This window comes from Achroia grisella, unplaced genomic scaffold, assembly GCF_030625045.1.
Source record: "Achroia grisella isolate CSIRO2021 unplaced genomic scaffold, CSIRO_AGI_Agris_v1 utg808, whole genome shotgun sequence".
NCBI classification, from domain to species: Eukaryota; Metazoa; Arthropoda; class Insecta; order Lepidoptera; family Pyralidae; genus Achroia; species Achroia grisella.
Genome location: NW_026713029.1, coordinates 1,125,063 through 1,148,449, shown reverse-complemented (window position 1 = coordinate 1,148,449; position 23,387 = coordinate 1,125,063). Strand labels below are relative to the sequence as shown.

At 32.1% G+C, this 23,387-nt stretch overlaps 3 protein-coding genes across 3 annotated transcripts; 1 reads left to right on the top strand and 2 right to left on the bottom strand.

Annotated features, from left to right (window-relative positions):
• Window positions 1–252: 252 nt before the first annotated feature.
• On the bottom strand, window positions 253–4,854 carry LOC131851879 (ribonucleoside-diphosphate reductase subunit M2). Its single transcript, XM_059202444.1, has 6 exons — window positions 4,716–4,854; window positions 4,279–4,506; window positions 3,672–3,907; window positions 1,531–1,759; window positions 911–1,129; window positions 253–668 (listed from the first exon to the last, which is right to left on the bottom strand). Exons 1-6 carry the CDS (start codon window positions 4,773–4,775, stop codon window positions 516–518), a joined length of 1,125 nt encoding a protein of 374 aa, XP_059058427.1. The 5' UTR covers window positions 4,776–4,854; the 3' UTR covers window positions 253–515.
• A 1,824-nt stretch (window positions 4,855–6,678) lies between these two features.
• LOC131851818 (COP9 signalosome complex subunit 2) lies at window positions 6,679–14,091 on the top strand. The gene is made up of 8 exons (XM_059202382.1): window positions 6,679–6,817; window positions 7,450–7,644; window positions 8,472–8,597; window positions 10,272–10,439; window positions 11,177–11,351; window positions 11,902–12,040; window positions 12,487–12,819; window positions 13,746–14,091. The coding sequence occupies exons 1-8, from the start codon at window positions 6,764–6,766 to the stop codon at window positions 13,888–13,890; spliced, it is 1,335 nt and encodes a 444-aa protein (XP_059058365.1). The 5' UTR covers window positions 6,679–6,763; the 3' UTR covers window positions 13,891–14,091.
• A 4,260-nt stretch (window positions 14,092–18,351) lies between these two features.
• LOC131851812 (arrestin domain-containing protein 4) lies at window positions 18,352–23,294 on the bottom strand. The gene is made up of 6 exons (XM_059202373.1): window positions 22,697–23,294; window positions 22,221–22,337; window positions 21,305–21,522; window positions 20,151–20,333; window positions 19,240–19,425; window positions 18,352–18,868 (listed from the first exon to the last, which is right to left on the bottom strand). Exons 1-6 carry the CDS (start codon window positions 22,815–22,817, stop codon window positions 18,698–18,700), a joined length of 996 nt encoding a protein of 331 aa, XP_059058356.1. The 5' UTR covers window positions 22,818–23,294; the 3' UTR covers window positions 18,352–18,697.
• Between the last annotated feature and the right edge of the window lie 93 nt (window positions 23,295–23,387).

The following is a 23,387-nucleotide window of genomic DNA, read 5'->3' as shown; positions in this document are numbered from 1 at the left end:
ATTAGTTTTAGAAGCAGATCATGCGAGATATTTAAAGTCTAGACGGACAGTTATTTGTATTCAGTACCTTAAAGCTAGCCGCTTATTAAGGTTAGTCCATCTACAGTGATTAATTTATAAAGCAGTAATTTATAATATGTCAAATTCTGGAATAAACTATTCATATTAGTAGTATGGAAATACATTTAGCATCATCCGTGCTAAACCTTTGAACCAGTTGCGTATTCGAGTATAGGCGATTTAGCACCACTGTGCAAAATGTTATAATAAATCATTATTCAACTAGTCATTGTTGTAGTCATTATTTACAATTCATTCATAATTTTCCCGTGTTTTAGTAGGCCACATGTTCCTTCAGTCAATCAGTCACAGGTACAATTACAAATATTTGATTTTATACAAAATTAGACAGTAAGCGGTTCAACCGTTACTGATATTGTTATCCTTACATCTAGTACAACATTGGAATCTTTAATACTGTCACTATATTATTTACATTAAGCTAAAATTTTTGTTTAGAATTCTGCATCCAAAGTGAACACATTGTCCGTGCGATTCGCCATGACACCCCATTTTTGGTATTCGCCTACTTTCTTCTCAAAGAAGTTTGTCTTGCCTTCCAAGGAAATGAGATTCATGAAGTCAAATGGATTCTTTGTGTTGTAATGCTGTAAAATAAAAATATAATTACATATAGTTCTTTAGGTAGAAGTAGAAAAATTATTTTAACAGTATGAGAACAATAACGGCTTTGATTACACACACACATTAAAAAAACAAAGTAAAATAATAGAAAGGTATATATATGCAGAAACTTGCCTTCGGCAGAGCCAAGAATTTACATTGATGTGTGTAAATGTGATATCAAATTGAGAGTTATCCAGATTATTTTTATAAAATGGGATCTTACCTTTTCGCCCAGCAAATCAACAAGCAATCTATCGGCAACGAATTCGATATATTGCGACATCAGTTCACAGTTCATGCCAAGGAGCCTGACAGGCAGTGCGTCTGTGAGGAACTCCTGTTCGATCAGGACGGCATCTTTAATTATATGAAGCACTTGTTGCTTGCTCGGCTTCTGAACAAGGTGCTTGAACATTAGGCAAGCAAAGTCTGTGTGGAGGCCCTGTTGAGTACATGTGTAGTATTAGAAATCATCAAATTTTAATAGAATTGGACAACTTTGATTTACATTATATTGACTAAATTTGACAACTCTTCTAAATTGTTTCTACCAGAAGTTAATATTTTTTATGTAATAGGAATAATGAACAAACTGACTGACTCAATATTGGATATATGGATATGGTGGTCCATGGACATAAGATGTCATACCTCTTATCCTATAATTTCACTGCCTCATTACACCCTACAACTAAAACTATTTACGAAGCAAGTTGCAACGGCTGATATAGACGAGACTGGGGTATCCATACTGACGTTTTAGAATGGCTTAAAATATTAAAACAGATGTTTGATAAAAAAATGTTGGGAGTTTAACATCAAATGAAATGTTCGTAATTTTACCTCATCCCTGGATATTAGTTCATTGCTGAAAGTCAACCCTGGCATAAGACCTCTTTTCTTGAGCCAAAAGATAGATGCAAAACTACCAGAAAAGAAAATGCCTTCCACAGCCGCAAAGGCAACGATACGTTCGCCGAAAGTAGCAGATTTGCTCGCGATCCACTGAAGAGCCCAGTCTGCCTTCTTCTTTATGCATGGTAGAGTTTCAATAGCATTGAACAGGAAATCCCTGAAGATATAAAGTTGATACATTTTGAAATCTTAACATTTCAATCTGTCATACTCAATTAGTTCATATAAGTACAATTTATAATTGGTTTTGGCTTCTTAACTAATGTTCTTTAATCAATGTTATTAATATATTTTATTTTAATAAAATACAATAATAACATAAAAATGTAAATGGTGGTAAAATACAATAATAACAAATATACCAGTTTAATGCTTAAATATTAATATTTCTATGCTTCTTATAAGAAGATTTTGCAAGGCTATATTTTTCATAACATCTTGCAATGTACCCAAAATCATTCACAAATAAATTATTATTATAAAGTTAACTAATTTGAATATAAAGTGAATAGTCTGAAATCTCATTAGAATATGTATGTTACAGATTAGAACTCCAGATTATAAACATATTTTAGGAAAAGTTGTATCCTCTAATAACATCATTTATGCAATACTATAATACTGATTTATCTATACTAATATTATCTTTACTCTACTCTAGCTAAAGAGTTTGAATGTGCTACTCTCAGGAATTACTGGTTCTAATAGATTTCTTTTGTGTATGATAGTTCATTTGTTATGTAAGACTTTATGACTATATATAACATTACACTACAACCAATAGAAGCGAAGCATTGGTGAAAAATGTTGCAAAAACAGGGAAAAATATTAATATTTGAGGGCATCCAAAGATAATCACGATAGTGTTTTTGATAACCATCTGAATGAAGTCGCAGACACAGCTAGAAATATGTATAGCTAGATTGAATATGAATTCTGCATATGAGCATAACATACTAGATATTACATACTAAATATAGAAATACTAATAAATTTTAGTGACATTTAATGTTATTAAATAGTAACTGCAAACAATACAATAATTAACATTGAAGTTATAGGTAGATCATATGGTATTCAAATTCGAATCTTAATAGGTCTAATCAAATAATTAATATGCTTGTTAAATAGGCTACAAATTTGTTTGAAATCAAACAGACAGAAAGTAATCCTCAAATATGTATGTATGATTTAATGACATTTCCATGACATAGGCTGAGTTAGGTTTAATGTATGCAAACTTGATATCCTGCATTAATTATTCATTGTTCTGTATTTGGTTTGTAAACAGTGTATCATTCTTTCTACACAACATAATGACTACTTGAGTAAATATAATTACTGCAAAGCCAACTATTTGTAGAAACAATAAGATAACAACAAAATCTAGGAATATTTTGTATTTTTATTAATGACTAGCTGTACACGCGACTTCATCCTCATGGATATTAAATTTATTTTTCTAAAATAAAAGTAGCTTAAGTTACTCTTTATCAGCTACATGTTATTTTTGTGTGTACTGTATTTATATTCATGTGTGTAATAAAAAAAAATGGTTATTTCAATATTACAAACAGCAACTCCAATTTTGTATGTATAGATATAAATAATGTGGATGCATCATTTAAATTACATTATCATCATCTGCTTATTCCTTACCCCATTCATTTAGGGTCAGCATGCATTTTCTCTTCAATTCATCCCTGTTTACAGTCATCTTGTTATATACTCCCTTTCTTGCCATATCATCTTTCACATAGTCCATCCATCTCTTTTTCAGCTTGTCTCTGCTCTTATAACCATCCACATTCATATGTAATACCTTCGTTAAAATATTATCTTCATTCCTACACATTACATGCCCGTACCATGACAGATGATGTTGTAAACCTCCACAACACGGATGCCACTTTCATACTTCCCCTAATATATTTGTTCTTTATCTAGTGCGTTCTTGTAACATTAAGATTACATTACTGCCTGTATTATGTGCGTATGTTGAACCACAGTTTAATGCTATAAATAAACATGATGCAATACTTCTTTTAATTTATACCATGGTTACTTACCTCTCTTTTGGATCTCTGATATATGTGTCAATAAGTAATGAATACATCTCTGAATGGACATTTTCCATAGCAATCTGGAATCCATAGAAGCATCTCGCTTCAGTCACTTGCACTTCTTGTGAGAAGCGTTCCACAAGATTCTCATTGACAATTCCATCAGAGGCAGCAAAAAATGCTAATACATGTTTAATAAAATGGCGCTCGCAGTCTTTCAAGCTCTCCCAGTCTGATAAGTCCTGTTAAAGGAAGACAGGACAGGTTAATGACCTTACCAAAATATACTCATGTTCTATATGACATGATAAGATTGATAAAATTGTACTTTTCTAATAAGATTATGGATCATTGAGTACATTATTCTGCAAGAAATGCCATAGAATATGATATACAATAAAATTATTAACTTGCTTAAGAATTAGGTTATGTGTGAGATCATTTATTAAACAACAAATGCGCAAGTTTAGAACCACTCCTTGAGGATATAATTATAATATTAAGATATACTTACTTTCTTATCTGCTATTTAGTAGCATTGGACATGGTTGAGTGGTTAAAACGTTAATTTTCACAATTGTATTATTACTACGTCGTAAATATTATTAAGTACCTTTGATAAATCAACTTCCTCTACTGTCCAGAATGAAGCTTCAGCCTTTTTGTACATATTCCAAATATCTGGATACTGTATAGGAAATATAACAAATCGTCTAGGATTTTCACGGAGTAGGGGCTCCAATTGAGGATCAAATTCTTTACTCTCCTTCTCCACTTCCATTTTCTCCATTGCGACTGGAGAGTTGGAGTTTCTCAATGATAAAATGTTTTTAACGGGAGACTAAAACAAAAATAATAAAATTGACAGCTATAAAAAATAGGTACTAATAACTGTAACAGTAAATAACATGTGCTTGCAATGGAGGCAAAATTCACTGTACAAAACCTCCATATTTTTTTTATGTACAATGGATTTAATAAACGACATACGGTAATATATAAGTCAATAACTACGATAATGTGAAGACATATTATATATTCTAATTATACCTTAATGTGAACATTGTTGATACCACTGCTAATGTTTTCTTTGTCTGTTATTAGAGACATCCTGAAGAATATATAATATTCAACGCACAAACCAAGAAATCAAAACTGGATAATTCTATGTGAATCCAATACGACTACGACAACGTAATGGATGGAGGACTATTTCTAAATAACTGATAGCTTCATTTGTACGACAAAGTAAAAATGAGCGCCCTTTCCAGATTTCAAAACAACAGCACGGAGGCGCGAATTCTATTAGAAAAAATTGGTCCAAATCGCGTCTATAATTTTCGTCCTAGAATGAAATTGGAATTTTTTATATATATATTTTAAATTACTATCCTTATATATTTACATCACATAAAATAATAAATTTTGTATTATTGTTAAAAAATCTTAATTTATTCCGTTTTTTATTTATCAAAATAATTTGGGAAAATATTTTATTTTAGTAATCTGAAACGTGAATAGGAACAGATCGACGATTTAATACATGTTAGATATTAACCATTCAAAAGTTGTTTACAAAAAGGCGGCAAATTAACTTCTGTCTCCCCCTTTTATTACTGAATGTAATTTAAACATTGTGTTATTTTTATTTATATAACACTAATCAAAACTTAGTAAGTATACTATTTATTATGCTCAATTATAAGAAATTATATTGAGTGTATATTGAGAAATTAATATAATACTAGGTATAATTTTTTCCCTCGCAAAATATTTGTTTCAGGATAATTGTGATTGGTTGACTTTTATCCAATCCAAACACACATTTTTTTTTAATTTGTTACACTTTAACTTAGCTACATGACTACAGTCTACAGCCAAATGAACAAATGTATCTATGTCACATTAACTATTGGTGATTTTCGCATGTATGTGGGTATAAAGAGAACAAGTAATTCTGTTTCGGTACTATTTAAAATTAAGTTCTACTTACAATTTCATTTAGTAAAATATAAACCTTTTGTTGTATCAACATTAAAAGTAGTCAGAAGCAAATGAAATTGTAAATACTCACATTTGGATAAGCTGAGATGATTACAGACAATCTTTAAGAATTATGAGAACGGAACTTACTGTTTGATTACTTAGAAGGAAAAGGAAAAAGGAAGCATCTTAACTAACTGATTTTGTTTATTCTTTTAGTTTAACCGTCTGTAAAATAGACGGGGTTTTAAATCAAAACCACTAAGCTTTAGCAATTCTAAAAGTCAAATCAGAAAGTCGTCGCACAAAATAAACATTTTAGATAACCTCATGATCTAGTTGCAGTAATACATTTTCTCGACTCTCAAACACTCCTTTGCTTGATAGTCGAAAAATGTATTAGGTACGTATTCTTCTAAAGACCTAAAGGACTAGCGCCAAAATTACTTTGTATTGTTGATTTCTCTGTGTAGCTCCTGGAATATAGAACCACTGATAATAAATTAAATTAGGTAGGAGAATTTATGAGTTGGCCGTTGAAGTAGGAGATATTCAAGATGATATCGACTAGATCTTACAAGATATTTTTATAAGAGAAACATTTTAATTTCCTTATCTATATTGTATATATATATATTTGTGTTTACTAATCTTGTTATGTCGATTCATTGTTTTTATAGCCATTTTGTTTTAAGATTATTTTATTGTTATTAGTCGCGTCTTATCAAGAATTAAAGAGTATGATGGAAGATTGCGGAAAGCGGCAAGAACTTCACTAACAAGAGCGTAGCTCTTAAATTATGAATGAATGAAATTCATTAACCCATAACCTATTGCAGTACGAGATATTCTGGTCGATATTAACTACATTTTATATAATTTTTTTTTAAAGAAGACGTTAAAATTTTTTAATATATTTTCTCATGTACTAGAGATATAAAAATTTTATACCTATATCATTTTATGTCTACCTGAAGTGTCAATATGACATTGCTCTGAGTAGTCTGTGGCTCAATTTCTCTGTATTTTGTGTTACTTCATAGATGTAACTTTAATCTTGTTGTTAAATTGTGGAAACTAAGTAAAATTTTATTAGTTTTTAATATCTGACAAAAATGTCTGATAATGACGATGATTATATGTGTGAGGAGGAGGAGGACTATGGTTTGGTTTGTATTATAAGATAAATTTATACGCAGTGCCATCCTAATAATACCTGTTTACCGTGATCAAAATTTGATACGTCAATTTATATTTATGATAAACCATGATATTTTATGTTTTAATTACATTAAAACATAACCGCGTGTTACTTTTTTACAATGTTTAAATTACAACAATTTAATCTTTATTAATGATATATAACCTCAAAAGTATAAAAGAATTTATGAGCCATATTATGTTTTAAATTTATAAATCGCTCAAATAGATCTTAATCCTTTTAAGGCCCACTGTAAATAAATTGCTCTTTATCGAAGTGAGACGTAAAAGTAGTCAATGGGAATTGCCCTCATCTTTCCCTCCAAAAGAAATTGATTTGCTAATGTATACTTTATAGAATTTTTGACAGTCATTTAATATAAAAATAACACTAATTATATTATTCCGAGTAGAAATTAGGGTTGGGTAACAAATGTGTTAATCTTTTGTTGTAGTAATTTGAATATACAGTCTTGGTTATATTTATTGTGATACAAGTTTGGACAGGGATTTGTTGAGAGCCCCATAACAAAATCCTACCCAAAAATTAATAAATTTCATATGTAACTCATGGACATAAAAAATATATAATTGTTTATAGGAATATTCTGAAGACAGTAATTCAGAGCCAGATGTGGATTTAGAGAACCAGTACTATAACAGCAAAGCATTAAAAGAAGATGAGCCCCAGGCAGCGCTGCTCAGTTTCCAGAAGGTTCTGGAGTTGGAAGGTGGAGACAAGGGTGAATGGGGTTTTAAAGCACTCAAACAGATGATTAAGATTAATTTCAAATTGGTTAGTTAATATATTCTTAAATATTGCAAGATTATAATATTTTATGTTATATTTTCTTTTGTTATATTGCAATATGAAAATTACTTTTTTTATATTGTCTATTCAGATTTTACAAAAAAAACTCATTTTATTTTACAAAAAAATAAATTGAAATGAAGAGTTCAATAATTAAAATATTGAACAATTAATTTAAATTTATATTTATTCTAGCTGTGCCAGCTGTTTCACCCATGTCAAATTTACATTATATTATTCTGATGTGTAAGCTATATTACTGTAAGTTTCATGAAAATCTGTTTAGTTGTTTTTGGGAAAGAAGCAACAAAAATCTATCCATACTCACAAACTTTCGTGTTTATAATATAAGATTTATTCAAACCTTATTGAACCTGTACAATAGTCAGGTGTAATACTGTTAGCATTGTCTACCTTAAGAAGTGCAGAGATACTTGAAGGTGGTTTAGTTAATTAAATAATTATTATAATAAATAATATATAATATTTCTCCTCCCAAACATGTATGGCTACAAATACATGTAGTATTTTAGATAATACAATGCAAATTTACTATTACAATCAATTGCTGTGAGAAGCTGGTATCTGAGATAGGTAAATAAAGTTATAATTTCAACTGAAATAGTATACTAAAATGTATGTATGATGTTTAATAAAATTATTTGGTGTGGTACCAATTTTGTTGTAAGAAGAGTGATAAATGAAACTGACAAATTAGGAATATACTTTTCATTTCAACACTATATAAATGAATGTGTAATATACCATAAATTATTAACTATTAATGATGAACTTTGTGACTACTGTTTCAGGGCAATTTCACAGAGATGATGACTAGATACAAGCAACTGCTGACTTACATAAAGAGTGCTGTCACTAGGAATCATTCAGAGAAATCCATTAATTCTATTTTAGACTATATATCAACATCTAGAAATGTAAGTATTATATACAGCATTCAACTATGTAAGTTTACTCCTTATGACATTTATTATCTGTGTGTGAAAGTCTAATCAAAATCGATCCAACCATTCATAAGATTAGCAAGACCAAATGGACACACACACAGTCAATATTTTTAAATTATTTGTTGATTTAAGTAGCATATGTACTTTCACGGGCATTTAGTGATAAGCTGTTAATTTGACATTGCAAAATGGACAATTTTATTTATTTGTATAGATTAAAACAGAAATATTGAACTATAAGTGAAAAACTAAAATATTTTCAAATCATCTACTGGTATTTTGCTAACTGATGTATGTCTATCTAGATCAGAGGTTCCCAAATTTTTTTGTGTTGTAGACCTTGCCATATTTTTGGGTTTTGGGTAGATCCCCCATTCTTACCTGGTATTGATTTTTTGGAAATTTCTAACTGTAGTAAAGTTTGACCACTGTTGTAGACACCTTGCAGTTTGTCATAAACCCCTGGGGATTAATATAGACCACTGTGGGAATCACTGATCAACTGTGTTGACCTGCAAGTCAACCCAATCTTGCTTGATTTATTTCTTCCATTACTCTTCTATCATTTAACCTTGCTAAGTGTCCAAACCTTTTCTTGTTTACAATTGTACACTTTATAATATAAATGATTTAATTTACGGTCTCCCGATATTTCGACACTGTTACAAACATTCCAGTTATGGGTCAACTGACCTCATAAATAATGTTATCACAACAAATATGCCGTTTATATAATGTTTTTTGTGACATTTGTATAAACAAGCATAGTACACTAAATGAATAGTATAAACACACCAAATGTAGCATTCTAGAATAAATACATGCATGCTGTTACACTTGTTTTACATAGTGGTAACAAAATGTTCATATGCCACTTCATCATCATTCACATGCCTTTCGTTTTCTGCAGACATGCAAATTCATTCTTTATTGCACTTATATATGTATGTAATTCACCAGTTATGTGTACATTTTATTTTGTCTCACTTGTTTTGCATTATGGTAACAAAATGGATAGTCAAATGGACCAATTCATCACCATTCACATGTTATTCATCTTTTGCAATCATACAAATTCATCAGTTATTTGTACATTTTATTTTGTCACACTTGTTTTGCATTATTCTAACAAAATGGATAGTCAAATGCACCAATTCATCACCATTCACATGTTATTCATCTTTTGAAATCATACAAATTCATCAGTTATGTGTACATTTTATTTTGTCACACTTGTTTTGCATTATTCTAACAAAATGGATAGTCAAATGCACCAATTCATCACCATTCACATGTTATTCATCTTTTGAAATCATACAAATTCATCAGTTATGTGTACATTTTATTTTGTCACACTTGTTTTGCATTATGGTAACAAAATGGATAGTCAAATGCACCAATTCATTACCATTCACATGTTATTCATCTTTTGAAATCATACAAATTCATCAGTTATGTGTACATTTTATTTTTCCCTTTTTCAATATCTCTTAAGGGGTTATTTATAAATTGTGGAGTAGGAAGGAGTTAACAAAGTGACAATAGGTGGGAAAGGATATCAAGTTACAGGCTATTTATTGACTGTTTGTTATTTACACATATTTAATACTTAATCTAATATTGATGTATTGTAATTTTAAACAGATGGAATTGTTACAAGACTTCTATGAAACAACATTGGAAGCGCTGAAGGATGCAAAGAATGATAGGCTATGGTTTAAAACAAACACAAAATTAGGCAAACTGTATTATGACAGGGGTGATTTTAATAAATTGGCAAAAATATTGAAACAATTACATCAGAGCTGCCAGGTGAGACTAACTTATTATAATTAAGATTACAACAACATTACAAACATTTATTAACTGCCTCACATATCTATAGCAATATAAAGAGTTTTGATTGTTTCTATATTTGTAATAGGTAAATTAAAAAAACTTCTTAACTGGTGAAGAAAAATCCCTTGACAATTCACAGTGCCATCTAAATGCAAGCTCAGCAGAGAGAACTGATATAAATAAATACATAATATACCTAGAAAATACCCAGACCAATACAAACAATCATACTCATGAATACAAATGTTTGTATCATGAGAAAAATTAACCCGAAACCATTGAAAGTAAACCAGAAGCTTACCAGCCATGAAGTTTATTTGAATAAAGATTATTTCTATTTCTTAAATTATGTATGGCATTACTTACATTTACAATTTACGTCATCCAGTATATTGTATACTAGCTGTACCCGCGACTTCGTCCGCGTGGAATTTAACTTTATTTTTCTAAAATAAAAGTAGCCTAAGTTACTCCTTATTACATAAGCTAAATACCAATTAAAGTCCCGTTAAAATCGGTCCAGCCATTTCAGAGATTAGCCGGAACAAACAGACCGACAAACAAAAATTGTAAAAAGTGGTTTTTTGGTGTATGTACCGTATTTATATTCATATGCATATAGTAAAATACAGTTATTTCAATATTACAGACTCTCCAATTTTATTCATATGTACAGATAAGACTGACCTATTTATAATTTGGTGTTTTAGACTGATGATGGAGAAGATGATCTAAAGAAAGGCACACAGTTACTGGAGATATATGCACTTGAAATCCAGATGTATACTGCACAAAAGAACAACAAAAAATTGAAAGCATTGTATGAACAATCTTTGCATATCAAATCAGCTATACCCCATCCTTTAATCATGGGAGTCATTAGAGGTTGTTGTCTACTATTGTTTTATTTATATATACATGTAATTATCTGGTTTATTTAACAACCAGTAAATTTAATTAACAACACATAATATACCTATTGTATTTTAGAAACTATTATCATCTATTATAATTTTGATATTACCTTGTATAAAAATCACATGAAATTTTGAATGCCTAAAGAGACAAAACCAGTGGGACATTATATTCTACAATGACATATGTTTAATCACAAATAAATTTGTTTTGATTTGACATGTCAAGTAAGTTATTTTGTACTTAAATTTATTGCATTAAATAAAAAATTACAGGATAAGAGGCGTAACATCTTAATCGTCCTATATGTTAGAGTGTTCATTACTTCATGTCCATTCAAATTCCTTTATAAATGGTTATGTAAGTACTATAATGTTTAGGCATTCATAATTGTATACTAAACTTCTTTGACTACTTTGAAATTCTTTTGAAGCTAAGAAAAAAAATAGATCTTTTATGGGAAAATAAGTAGCACCAGTACCAGAGATACAGTTCATAATATTTTATAATACATTTACAGAATGCGGAGGGAAAATGCATTTGAGAGAAGGAGAGTTTGAGAAGGCTCACACTGATTTCTTTGAAGCGTTCAAAAATTATGATGAGTCTGGGAGTCCTAGAAGAACTACTTGTTTGAAATATCTGGTGCTAGCTAATATGTAAGTAGGTTGAATTATTTTTTAATGCTTAATTCCAAGATTGAAGATTGATTAAAACTACATAAATAATATGACATCAGATTTATTGATATTTAATTTTTTTTTGGATGTGTCGTCCATTGACGTTAATCCCTTTTATTGTATGTAGGGAGTACTTATATTTTGGCCAGACATTTCCTCTGCAGGCGGAACACATCAACACTTATCTAGAAGCTTTAGGGCTAATTTGTTCTCGTGGTATTCAAGTTTGTGATATATATTTCGATAGGATCATGTAAAATCTCGTGAGAGGTGATTCTCCATTGAGAATCCACCCTCAGATAATCCAGCTTATGCCAGGTTGTTGAAGTCTGGTATTTTACGTCTCTGATATTGTCTAATTATATACGTCTTAATATAATCAGGCAATATCAGTTCATGTATATTATTATTATGAAATTTTACAGGCTTATGAAATCCGGCATAAATCCATTTGACTCCCAAGAAGCTAAACCCTACAAAAACGATCCTGAAATACTTGCAATGACAAATCTAGTAATGGCCTATCAAAATAATGACATCAATGAATTTGAATCTATATTGAAACATAATAGAAATAATATAATGGATGATCCATTCATTAGAGAACATATTGAAGACTTATTAAGGAATATTAGAACACAAGTGTTGATAAAACTGATAGGTCCATACACTAGAATCCATATACCTTTTATATCAAAGGAGCTGAATATAGATGAGAAAGAAGTGGAGAATTTACTTGTCACATGTATTTTGGATAAGTGAGTGTACAGTCAAATGCAATATTTATAAATAGTTTTATTTGTATATTTTATTATATGTCATTGGAATGGTAAACAAGCTTACGGACCACCTGATGGTAAGTCCAAACTGTCATCTAGTGAGTTTCAGCTAGAACTTTAAAACTAAGAATTCATGCCTCTGTTTTCTTGAAGATTATCTGTCTGAACTCTTAACTGAAACACATCAACAAACCAAGCTCTTTGGCAGCTGAAATTAGTGATGCTAGTGCTCACATAGAGGACTTTTTACATAATATACCTTGGTAATGATTGATATTTAGAATGGTAAGGTGGTGGTTGAAAATGGTATCTGTCTAGTATCAAATAGTTGTAGAATGTTTACACAGTTAGTAACTACCACTCATGTATTACTAATAAGACAGCATTCAACCATAGCTACTTGGCTTGTCTAATTATTATAATGGCGTAAATATTGTATTTTTACTCTCTCACGGAGTTCTCTCCCTCTCAGGTATTGTGAGACTCACTAAAAACCCTACAGCATTACTTCTCCCTGCCATAGTTCCAGGGACGTGTTATCTATCATCAATTACAAAATTTTACTTGTATAAGGTACTAAAATGTCCTATGTAACCAATAATAGTCTATTACGATATAAGTTTGTTTGCTACTTTTTTATCAAATTTCGAACTGATTGCCGTGAGGTGCCAGTCAGCTCGCAGCGCGGAAAACGACAGTATGCATTACAGTTTTATTATTGAGTTTATTGAAAATTTTGGTGTGTTGAAAGACGTCGTACGATATACGTGCTTATTTAATACACTCAGCTCTATTACACCCTCGCCCTCACCCTATAATTGTTCGTGGCTGTATGGATGCAGCTCCCTTTACGGGATAAAGAGAATCAAAAAAAGAAATGTTAATGTGAATGTGACGTGTTGCAGCACGATAAGCGGCCGCATCGACCAGGTGAACTCAGTGCTGGAGCTGGCCAGCAGCGCGCGCGGCGCGGCGCGGTACTCCGCGCTCGACAAGTGGACCGCGCAGCTCTCCTGCCTGCACCTCGCGCTCGCCAACAAGATGGCCTAGCCGCCGCCGCACCCCGCACACCTCCCGCACGCCCGCCGCGCCGCCGGAGCACCGTCGCTGTAGTGCCGCGCCCTACACACTGTAACAAGGCTAACCCTCCCCCCCTCGAACCCAGCGCACACCGCCACCCACACGTGCGTCGCGCTGCTATAGTGCCGTCCCTGCAAAGCGATGCAACACCGCCAATAACATGATGACCTAGCCCCCCCGGACTCCACGCACTCCGCCCCCGAGACGTCCGTCACGCCGCAGCAGTGCGTTCCCTGTAGTGCGACGCAGCACCGCCGCCCGTGTACATTATTACATGCCATTAAAGGATATTCTTTCACGCGCCATTTAGCGCGGGATAGCCAGCGCACGCAATTGCATTTTACAATTTTTTGTGTTCACTCTTTCCACAAATTTTATTTTTCAAAGATACGTTAAAGATTTATAATTTATCAATAACCCTATGTTTATGTCCCATCTGCCTTTTGCAAAGATAATTAAGTATCACAATAAAGCACGCACGATAGAAGTACGCGGGAATGCGCGAGCTGGGGGCGCGGGCGGTCTTTCTCCTTCTATTTGTCTACATTTACACATCCACATGCTTTCCTGCGTGAAAGCCAATCCAAAAGAGCGTACGTGTAAAAGTAGCTTAGCGCCTTTTAGACCCTAAAGTAATATTCATAAATTACGTTACACCTTGGGTTGGGTCCAGAAAATGTGATATTGGTGGAAGTGGTGGAAGGCGCCCTAATTTTAGTGACATTTCAAATATGTAAATATTAAAACACTTAACTTCATAATTTCTAGCTGTAAAATTAGAAATTACGTGACGTCACATTGGAGAGGGGGAGTGTCAGTGACGGGAGTGCGTATAAACAATCACGAAATTCGTGTGACGTAATTATGGATGGCCCATAAGCATGTGTCTACGGCATTTGCTGGCATTGTGATTCGTAATTTTTTTTATTGGGTATTTTGGGCCAAGCCACGAAAAATTGTTTTGTCAATTGAGATACAGTGTACAGAGAGGATTATGTATAAAAGCGCGTACACACAAAGCATTAACAGATATGTGACAAAGGTATACCTACTTTTTGGCTGATTACTAATGTAGTAGCATTGTTTACACAAGAAATAGAACTTGCCAGTTGCTGACAACGTTAAATTTTATCTGTCATCTGCGCAGGCTTTTATTGATTGATTTAATACACATGTTCTATTTGCGAGTTTGTACCACAACGCGAATATATTTGTAACCCAATTGTAGGTACCGTATCTTGATATTTAATTAGTTTCACCGCAATAACTCCTAGTTCTTTAAAGATGCTTTCTTGTGTCGGTGGTATGTCGGGTCGAATTGTAGAGCGGGCGATAAGCTATCTTGTGTTATATATCTTAAGTAAAAGAGTTCTCTTTTAATCCATAAAATTAAAGACCCCCAAACCATATGGTTATTTGAGCTGGACTGTGTGTTTATTTATATTTTCTAAACGTTTTATACTCAAATGTAAATTGCACAATTGATGTTTTCTCTATATATATATATGAAAAGGACATCATAAACCATTATTTTAGGACATAAATAAGTAAACATTGCAATTTGTATGATTACGAACCGGAAAAACGGATTCGTGTACGATATTTAATACAATAACGGTAAAAAAGACAGATCGAATTATCGGTAAATATAATGCCGCTGTATTTATAATAATAGTGATGTGTATTGGATACTTAATTTGGGTAAAGTGATTTTAAATAAGTGTCCACTAGTTAGACTTTAGACTATAAGACTAGTAACATCACTCATAGGTTTGATTCCAAATTTTCATTCGCTGTAAATCTTTAGTATGTGCTATTTGCTATGATATTTTAAAAGAGCTACCCATCGTTTTACTTAGAGGTCAACGCGTTCTTTTTCCAACCGTTTTTGATATATATAAACATTTTTACAGCTAAATATAAGTCCTACACTTCTTGTATATATTAAATTTGTGAACATTTGGTTGTACATCTCGTTGTAACAGAGTCCCAATATTGTGCTAAAAATAACAGATCAAGCTCATAATAATGAAAGCTTGATCCCTATTATAAGTCTCATTCAGAGTTACTATGGGTTTTTAGAGTAATATTTTATACAAGATTTTGAATAATTCAGTATAGTGGTATAATTAACAAGTTTACATTAATTCATATTTGAGCGAAGATATTAACAAATTCACAGATGGTATCTGTGGATTTGTTAATGTTTTCGAACTTTCTAAGTTCTTTAAATTTATTTAGAGCCCAGTTTCACTGATATCTTTATAGTTTTTCAAGCAATTTGCAGCAACTGAACATGATTTACTTTGTATAATCAGCCAACGTAACTACGCTAGTTTGTAAGCGCGAGATGCTTGATAAATATAGTTGGGTAAATGAAATTGTATTATACTATTTGTTATGTGTTTTATTTTGTATTATGTGTGCTGAAGATACAAATAAATCATTTGTCTATCTACATAATTCAGTTTAAATTGGTTAATGTAATACCCCCATACTGTAGCTCTATATTTTAAATTGTAGTTTCTCGGATTTGTTTTTATAATCTTCCGAGTCCAACAGAGTGTCAGTTGGATTTTAGGTTTTGGTTTACATTATTTAAATTATATAATTTCTTTGGTTATTTTTTATTAGATTTCATTTTTTTTTTCTGATTACAATATTTAGTTCTAATCTTAAAATGAACTACTTTATTTCTACAGCATGCTGAATATCATGCTAATTCAATACAAGTTGTTAAAATAAAAGCAATGTAAAATATATATAATTAAATTAAATTGCTAAAAGAAAAAATGTAGGTAGCTAATGTCAAAAGCAATTAAAAAAAATGTATAAAATAATTAATTTGCTTAAAGAAAAAATGTAATATCGAGTTTTGGTTGGACACTAATTATTACTCAGCTTGGATAATCTGAAATTTGTAAATCGTATACATCAATATAAAAATGTGCAAATACAAAATTATAATATAATTTTGGTTTTTTATTCAAACTACAATTCTAATATAACTTTTTTATTATATAAAAGTCATAATAGGTATATAGTCTTACACTATTATATAAGTACACAATATAAAATGGACGGATTCGTATTTTATATCACAGGTTAGTTATATTTCAGTATAGACAGTATACAAATGGTTTATTGTATATATTGCTATCATATAGCATTACAATATTGCAAATACCACCACAAAGAAACACAAAGTTTAATAGATCCTTAGTTTAAAAGATTCATTTTGATTAATAATTATATTTTAAGTATGGCTGCTGATATACAGTCGGTCAGTTATTTATTGTTCGGATGCGGTGCTCGTCGTTCGTTCTCTGTCGTTTTAATCATCTTAGAAGAGGGTGAGGATTTAATTGGTATTCCTATTGGCGAATTTAAATGATGTAGAAATAGAATAGTCAATAGGAACGTTAATATCATTCGGACAACCTAACAACTGACCGACTGTATATTAGCAACCTAAATGGCACTATAGTTAAGAGACGATATGAAACCACTGGATTTCAGAGAGAATTTCTATGTACATTTAACTATTTAGATTAAATAGTACTTTATGACCTAATATAGGATGTAGTACATCCAAGTGCCAAAAATCATTGACACATTTTAGTAACAGCATAATAATAATAATCCCAATTCACACTGTGCTACCTAGTCCCAAGCTAAGCAGAGCTTGTGTTATGTGTACTAGACAACTGATATAAATACTGAAATACATTTTTTTTGTGGATACATATACAATGTACATAGAAAATATTTAGACCAATACAAACAATCATACTTATGATCTATGATGCAAATATTGTCACCGTACGAGGAATAGAATCCGCGACTAACAGAAGTAAAGCGGTGTGCAAAACTGCTAGACCAAAAGGCCGTCGACGCACATATATAATAATAGTGACGCCAAAACCACAGATATAGTTCTTAGCGTAAATCCAATCACATACAACATAATTACACTTATTCACGCACACATTTGCGCCCACAACATTTTGGCAAACGATTAACAAAATGTATATTTTTTAATGTAAACATTTTTAAAATTATCTCAAATTACTAAGAAAGATTAATAATTAATTGAAAATATTTCGTAACTTCACATTTATCCAGATATTTTCTTTTTTCAATTATATTGATTTCTTTGCCTCACATAACATAATATATAGAAATGGCAACACTTTCGATACAAACACATTAATAGAATATTGTTCTCTCTCGAAATTAAAATAAGATTTAAAGTCAGTAAAATGACGAAAAACCTTGATATGTACTATCAATGAGCCTCAAAATATTGAAACTGAATATTAGTAAATATATTTTGTTAAGTGCTTCACTTAAAAAATACCTTTAACTACTCTTATCAAAGGTTATTAATATAAATGTGTGTTATTTAAAATTAAATCGATATATTTTTTTAAAAAGATGTCGGATTGCGACCATATTTAAAAAAATATCGTCGTATAAATTTGGTTAAGAATATGAATAAATATAATTCGGGTACACCATTTCATTATCATCCATTAAAAAAATATATGCTGTCATTTAAAATGATAAGTTCTCGATTGGTCGAAGACATCGCATTACCATCATATTTAAAAAAAGACCACCCAATTAAAAACCTCCTTTCTAAAAATCGGTGAATAATATGAATAAATATAATTACTTGTCAATTTAATTACCTATGATACACCATTTTGATGTTTCTCCCATGATAACGTCAGTTGGATAAAAAACTGGGAGCGTAAAGTGGTGAATCTTGCTGTCAGTGCGCTGGTTTCTCGTGCAGCCACGGTCGGAATATTGGCAGCGTGCTCGGGTAGTGCGTGGGAGGATGCGGAGGGTCGTCGTTCTCGTCTCTGAACGGATACGTGCCCAGCAGGATCGGTAATTGCAATTTTACCTCTTTATCCAGGCTCTTGGGTTCTATTATGAACTGTAACAACAATTAAGTATACAAGGTGAATGTTTTCTTTTTCGGAATACTGTAATGTGTTGGCTGCAGCTGGCCTTTTCAGCTTCACCGGACGATAGGGGGCGAGTGTAGATGGCACTCCAAACCCGCGGAAGGATTTATGGAGCGGCTGAAGGCCAACTCTCGCCTGACGGATAGGAAATCTACTGTCTATGATTATTGAAAAGTAATCCTTAAATTCAGAGACATATATATTAATTTGAGTTATGTAATAATACCTATTGAGTTACAACTTAATAGATATTATTATATAAATAAATAAAAGGAATGTGTTATGGGACACATAGTAAAGTTCAACAGACAGCGCTGCTCGCGTGATTTTAGTGACTTACGAAGACGTCGTACTGCACGGCGATGAGGTGGCAGCCGCGCAGGTTGGTGGGCGGCAGCGGCGGCACGTACAGCAGCTCGCCGCGCCACTCGTCGCGCTGTCCGCCGCGCACTTTGCCGCGGGTGAGCGACGCCAGCTCGCGCACCTCCTTCGCCGCCACTTTGCCGTGCGCCGAGTACTGGATAGTCTACGCACAGGACCAGATCTCCATAAACCACATGTACACATGTACATTGTCAATACAAGGCAATTTACATAAAAAATGTATTATACATTTTCTATGTCACAATGAAAGATAAGCTTTCGGTTTTATCTTACTAATTTAGAAAATATTATAAACGCAATAGTTTGTGAGTATGGATGTTTGTTACTCTTTCACGAGAAATAAATTAAACTACTAAACGAATTTTTATGACATTACACTCATATAAAAAATACTCATTCAAATAAAAAATCATTTAATTTACTACATTTAGTAGGAAATTTTGGCTCATAAAAAAAATTAAATGTTCTCAACATTTAATTTTATTTATTAATATTTATTTCCTATTGTCCAGTTCAGTATACAGATTCAACAGATTGCCATGAAACTGAAGGAATTCTTTTATACACTACAAAACACATTTTATCTCATTTTAAAATAATGTAGTATTCTAAGATTTAGTGTGAATATTCGTATTGTGTAGTATATAATACAAATATTCACTCTAAATTCATAGTCAGACAAAACTAGTATGGATATTACATTTAATTTCATAATATTTCTAAACAGAGTTGTCGTCGTTTTATGATGAGGTGGTAGAGATCTCGGGTCGATTGTAGATAGAGTGATGGTGTTGATTGTGAGAGTGAGACGTTTGATTGTAAGCGATGGTTGATGGTGAGGGAGGAGGTCGGTGGTATGTTAGTTACCTCAGTGAGCGCGGCGCGGGTGCACTTGATGGTGGTGCGCGAGTTGTTGACGAGCAGCGCGTCGAGCGCGATGGACTCGCCCGGCACGAACGCGCCGCGCTGCAGCGACACGCGGCACACCACCGCGCCCCCGCCCACGCACCCCACGCCCAGACGGTGCTCCACGCTGCACTCCAACTGGTGCTGCACCACGCATCATCCGCTCACAATAATAATATAGTGACTCTCACTAGTATAAATATACCTTCGCTACTACTTCTACCTCGCTCCGATGATAGGTGGTACCAACTGCTCACATTCGTATTACATTGTTATACTAGTGAGAGCTGCTCTAATAAGTAGCACAGACTGTAGTTAATATTTCTTGTTTTAAGACAATGTCACACTTTATACATATTCAATCCTCTTAACGTGTGATGTAACTTATGGATGCACCATTAAACTTTATTATTTTGTTTTTTTAACATTAAAAGATTCGTCCTTTTACTGTTGATGTCATACTGCTTATTAAGATCATAAAATGACTAGAATAATGAAAAGAGACTAACTTTATTAAAATAAACCTCCTTATAAAAGTACTTATAGGGTACTTTTGAATATTTGTTTTATTCTGCAATCGCTTTTAGAAATCAGATCTACCCAAGGAGCATGTCTAAGATATTTGGCTACTCTTTAACAACACAAATTTTGTATATGCAACTGTGTCAATACATATTAATATAAACTAATGAATAAATATTAAATAGTACAAAATCATGAGACAAAATATTAAATTATAATATGGAAGAGGACATAGACTTCTGAAACAGATATTGTCTATACCTACCTCAGAAGTTTGGGACTTCATAAATTATTTGTAATAAATATGTGATAAAAAAAATTACAGTCAATCAGAAACATAAAACTAATAAAAAATGAATAGAAAATGAGGAGTTCTTAACTGAACTGTTCTATTTGAAATGGTTTTGATTTTCACTTTGATAGTATGACGGTAATATGTTTAGAAATAACCTTTATTCATAATAAACTTAATATAAGCACTTTTGAACAGTCACATTTTTTTTATTTTACCACTCATTCGGAACGCAGACTGGCCAAGAAACTTGTGTGTTGCTCTATTAAATAAATATTGTTTTAAGTATGAAAATACTCACAGCTAACACAGGTGGTTCCAGATTCAAATCAATTGGGTTCATTACTATGAACACTTGTTGGTTTTTATGTGTTAAGCCATTGGGTTCTCTTAAAGCTGCTTTACAATAGTACTGAACCCAACCATGAGTGCCGAGGAATGTGGACGGCAGCCCCATTGGTAGGCCCAACTTGAATGGGAAACTGTGAATACCTGGCGAAAGGATTGAAGTGCCATGACCTGAAATAGAGAATTTTCTTATATTTTTTTTTTATTTTTACTTACATATCAATAAAACACAGCTGTTGTTTTTTTTGACTTGATTCTAGGTCAAACTGTATGAATTTTCCCAAAGGCAACCTATTTGATAATTACTTTTATATATTATATTTTGATGCTCTGTTTTTATATACTAATTATTTTCTAATGCCATATTGCTTCATCCTTACGATTTTGTTCTGCTAGCTGGATATACCAATTTTATGTCATCCTCATAGGAGTGTGTCCCATTTTAAACCAGCCTAATACAGTCCCTCCATCACAATGAGAGTCCACAAAAGACTTGTGATATAAAGTGATATTAAATTTACCTTTACAGATCAAAGATTATATATATAGAATTAGACCATAGATTAGGAATGTTTAAATTTGTGTTTCCTATAGCAATTTGGGCAACTTTTTATCCACTTATACTACTTATTACAAATCCATTTGAAGAAACATGTCATATATAAGTATTCTGATGCAAAGGAAGTGCTTCAGACAATAAAATGTATATATTATATAACTTTTTTTTTCTATGACAGGAGCATATATTGTATTCACAACAAATATTAATCATATAATTTATGAAATATATTAAAATAATATCTAACAGTAGTTAGACAAAATAATAATAATAATAATAATTAATAAAAATAAATAATAATAGGCATTACCTGGTTCTCCAAGCAGTCTCATCCTGAAATCAATGTAGTTTTCCTTATCAAAGAGCCTCTCATGACGGCCATTACCAACTCTAACAACACCTTCACCAACAACATGGAAATGAAGACCTGCAACACAAATAGGGAGTATTTATTTCTTACATCCATATTATCTGATAATGAAATGGTACACCTGTCTGGGCTAATGGATTATGATGGTGGGGCAACGGTTTATGATGATGAGATGAGCATGAGGTCAGGTCAGTTAGCACATTGTGGTAAATTCACCATGAAGGTTTCCAGGGGGAGGTCAAGCTGACATGGTACTTGCTATCAGTGGAGTTATTAATCCACATTACTAACAATCCCCTTCCCTACAGACTGAATTTTTTTAAACAGTAATTCAACACTTTGTAGATCATTTCTCTCAAAAAAAATTCAGTAAGTACTGTTATAGCTATTAATAATATATACAGAGATAGCTTTACCTAATACAGGTGTGTCATCTTGCAATTCCATCAATACTTTTCCTGAGAGAAATTGACCAGGAAAATATAGCAGTGATGTGTTGTCAAACACTATGAGGAACTTCAGCAGTTTTCTTGGCATTTTCACTTAGTTTTGTTTAGGTGAGAGTATGAAATTCACTCACGGCACTAATTTAAAACACAAATCAAAGATAACACAACAGCATATAGCACAGTGATTTATGGTAATGCTCAATTATGTAAATTAATAAAACTTTTGTCACAATAACTTTGTGACAGTGAACTCCAAAATTAATTAAAATGAACTAGACTAGACCGCAGAACCTTGCAATTACGAAAGTTACACCCACGGTTTATTTTACAGTAAAGTTCTCAAATTCTTGAGTAGGTATTCGTAGGTTGCAAACAAAGTTGAGAAATATGTTAATCGAAGCCTCGCTCGAAGGCCATCAACTTAAATGATTTGGTCAGTAAAGATAGATATTTAAAATTTCTGTAAAGAATCCAGATATTACAATAACTACAGTTTTAAAATTTTTAGTTTATCTTATTTTGTATTAGTAAAATTAAAAAAAATAACATATATAAAACAATATTTAAAAAAAGTAAATAAAATATATTGACACAATTGGTAAAACAACTGACAATTCTATTTGACAATGACAATTGCACAGAGTGATCATTTACGGCT

Coding starts and splice junctions, on each gene's coding strand:
- LOC131851818 (XM_059202382.1), top strand. CDS start 6,764: ATGTCTGATAATGACGATGATTATATGTGTGAGGAGGAGGAGGACTAT. Junction 12,041..12,486: donor TATCTGGTGCTAGCTAATAT/GTAAGTAGGTTG, acceptor GAAATTTTACAG/GCTTATGAAATCCGGCATAA. Junction 12,820..13,745: donor GTCACATGTATTTTGGATAA/GTGAGTGTACAG, acceptor GACGTGTTGCAG/CACGATAAGCGGCCGCATCG.
- LOC131851879 (XM_059202444.1), bottom strand. CDS start 4,775: ATGTCTCTAATAACAGACAAAGAAAACATTAGCAGTGGTATCAACAAT. Junction 4,507..4,715: donor TCAACAATGTTCACATTAAG/GTATAATTAGAA, acceptor TTTTTGTTTTAG/TCTCCCGTTAAAAACATTTT. Junction 3,908..4,278: donor AGGAAGTTGATTTATCAAAG/GTACTTAATAAT, acceptor TTCCTTTAACAG/GACTTATCAGACTGGGAGAG.
- LOC131851812 (XM_059202373.1), bottom strand. CDS start 22,817: ATGCCAAGAAAACTGCTGAAGTTCCTCATAGTGTTTGACAACACATCA. Junction 21,523..22,220: donor GAGACTGCTTGGAGAACCAG/GTAATGCCTATT, acceptor TCTCTATTTCAG/GTCATGGCACTTCAATCCTT. Junction 18,869..19,239: donor CCGTGCAGTACGACGTCTTC/GTAAGTCACTAA, acceptor TTGTTGTTACAG/TTCATAATAGAACCCAAGAG.